The following is a 2,427-nucleotide window of genomic DNA, read 5'->3' on the forward strand; positions in this document are numbered from 1 at the left end:
CGGGTTTTTTTAAAGGGCCAAAGTTTTAAAAAAATAAAATTTTTTGGGCTTTCTCACCCCCCTTTCGCCTTTCGAAAATTTTTTTACCGTAAACCACATTTCTGAACCCCCTTTAAAAAAAAAAAATTTTTAAATTTAAAAAATATCAGAAAAAAATTTTTTCATTTCTTTAATTTTTTCCTTCATATTTCAATATTTTATTCATTGAAGGTCAGAAATGCGCTTGTATGTCCCTTTTTTGCCAAAGTTTTTAAAACAAAATAAAATAAATTTTCCCCCCCTTTCCAAAGGGGGGATAATCTTTAAACAATCTTCGGGATGTCTGTGAAAAAAAAAATAACCAAAGGCTAAAATTTCCCCCCCCCAAAAAAAAAAAAATAATGATGATAATGATAGTGATCAAAAGTAAATAATACAAAGTAAAACCTAAATGCCTCCTCATTCTGTTCTAAAGTGCCTTCTAAACCTACATGTATTCATGCTATTACTAGCTGTGGCTCAGACTTAGCAAGGCAAACTTTTCTTCTTGTTCAAGCACATCCTAAAAGAGACGTCGATGCCAATGCCTTAAGCAGAGGCCAGTAGCAGTGATTAGCAAGTGGTAGTGACCAGACAGCAGGCATACTAACATACATGTGTGATATCTGAAAGTATAGGACTCAGGGATCACCAAGTGTGACTCACACTTTACCTGTATAATGGCACGGGCAATACTAGCCCCATCCTTGTCTGCATGCTTGTAAAGTGAATGGAATATCCAGAATTTAAGAGATTGCATATCTTCTTTTAGCATGTCTGCTAGTTCTTACAAATACTTCTCATTTCTATTGTTTGTAGGTTATCACAAGATGTTAGTTTGATTTCATTTTATACGTCCTATTTAAGTTACAGAATAAATTTCTAAACACGTCAGAGTCTGCTCACTATCAAAAAAAGAAATGAATTTGTAAGAAAATACACCTGAATACATTTGACAGCAGAACACACAAAGAGAAATACACTGATAAGGGACACATCTTCATTGTTAGTATGGGAATGCCAAGCTCAAATGACCCTGGTGAAGAGAGAAGCTCAAAGGATTTACACAACAACAATCGGCTGAATCAGGGCTTGTGAGTAGAATACGCTCTCATCATTTCCTCAAAACCTCTGATCAGACTTCAAGTTCTTCCCAAAAATACGAGAGGGAGAGAGAATGGGAGAAAGGTGCTCGCCCGCGAGTCTGACCTGGTTGACGGCCTTGGGGTCAGGGATGGGGTCAGTGTGCTTGATGACAGACACGGACTCTCCAGTGAGAATGGACTGGTCAATACGCAGGGTTGTCGAGTAGATCTTGCACAAGCGCAAGTCGGCGGGGATCTTGTCTCCAACTGTAAGGCAAGAGGAGTGGATCAGTTGCTGGAATTTTCAAATTTTAAAAAGATTTTCAGCAAGCAGTAAAATGTACGGAAAAAAGAAGTGTCAATTGCAATCAACCAAATCTAAACCTGGGAAAACTGAAGTTGAGAGGAGCAATGCACCATGGCATGAGAAGCACTTTATCCCTCATTTCTGCAACACATAAACAGATTTCTACTACAACAAAGCTTGGAAGTACGATCAAATTGCCTTCATATCTATACCAGTAGCACATTGGCCATTAATTTTGAAACAGCAGAGTACTACATTACACGTAATAATCTCAAAATCTAATGCATATACAAATAGAACAGATACAGTGATAAAGTTCCTCTATAGTACAACCCCCTCCTAGAAAATTCTGACTCTGATTTGCATGTCAAATTAATAAACTAAAAACATATACAGCTTGTGTTCACGTGTTTTCCATTCCTCCCTTCAAGAGTATATGTTTTATATTTGTGAGTTAGTCTGTACTGCCCTTCAGTTATATCCCTTATATTTGTGTATTTCTGTGTTCTTCTCTTCAGAAATATGCCTTAAATCCATTTGTTATATTGTTATACCTTTCACAAATATGCTCTAAGTTTTCCTTTTCCTCCCTGTGAGTGTATGCTTTGTATGTTCTTCCATCTTCCCTTCATTAATACCCTCTCTTTTTGTGTTTTCTGTGTTCTTCCCTTTGCGAAACTGTATGTTATTCTGTTCTTCCCTTCAGCAAAAATACCCTAAATCCATGCGTTTTCTCCTTCTTCCTTTCCACAATACGCTTTAGATTTGCATATTTCTGAATTCTTCCCTTCGCAAACATGCCCACCTGTCTTCCTGCTCTACCCATCAGCAACCACGCACTAAACTCCTATTATATCCGCAGGTGTTCCCGCGTCCCCCCCTCCTTGCGTGTCCCCCTCCGCCAGCGCCAGACGTCCCTCACCCGAGATTTCGACGATGTCCCGGGGACGATGCCCTTGGCGCGGATCTCTGCAGGCTTGTTCGCACGACGCCGGCCCCTCCTTGGGCGTGTCCCCG

The 2,427-nt window shown here is 39.5% G+C and overlaps 2 protein-coding genes across 2 annotated transcripts in view; both read right to left on the reverse strand.

The window, feature by feature from the left end:
• Nucleotides 1-1,302, reverse strand: part of LOC119585589 (calcium-transporting ATPase sarcoplasmic/endoplasmic reticulum type-like) — a gene marked incomplete in the record, with an annotated part of 14,749 nt that extends 13,447 nt beyond the window's left edge. Inside the window, 1 exon segment of the mRNA XM_037934257.1 lies at nt 1,298-1,302.
• On the reverse strand, nt 365-1,308 carry LOC119585590 (calcium-transporting ATPase sarcoplasmic/endoplasmic reticulum type-like; the record flags this gene model as incomplete). Its single annotated transcript, XM_037934258.1, is given in 1 exon segment — nt 365-1,308. A coding segment is annotated over 1 exon segment (168 nt), but the record flags the coding sequence as incomplete, so codon positions are not given.
• Nucleotides 1,309-2,427: the final 1,119 nt, after the last annotated feature.

Source organism: Penaeus monodon, chromosome 20 (assembly GCF_015228065.2).
Source record: "Penaeus monodon isolate SGIC_2016 chromosome 20, NSTDA_Pmon_1, whole genome shotgun sequence".
In the NCBI taxonomy this organism is placed as follows: Eukaryota; Metazoa; Arthropoda; class Malacostraca; order Decapoda; family Penaeidae; genus Penaeus; species Penaeus monodon.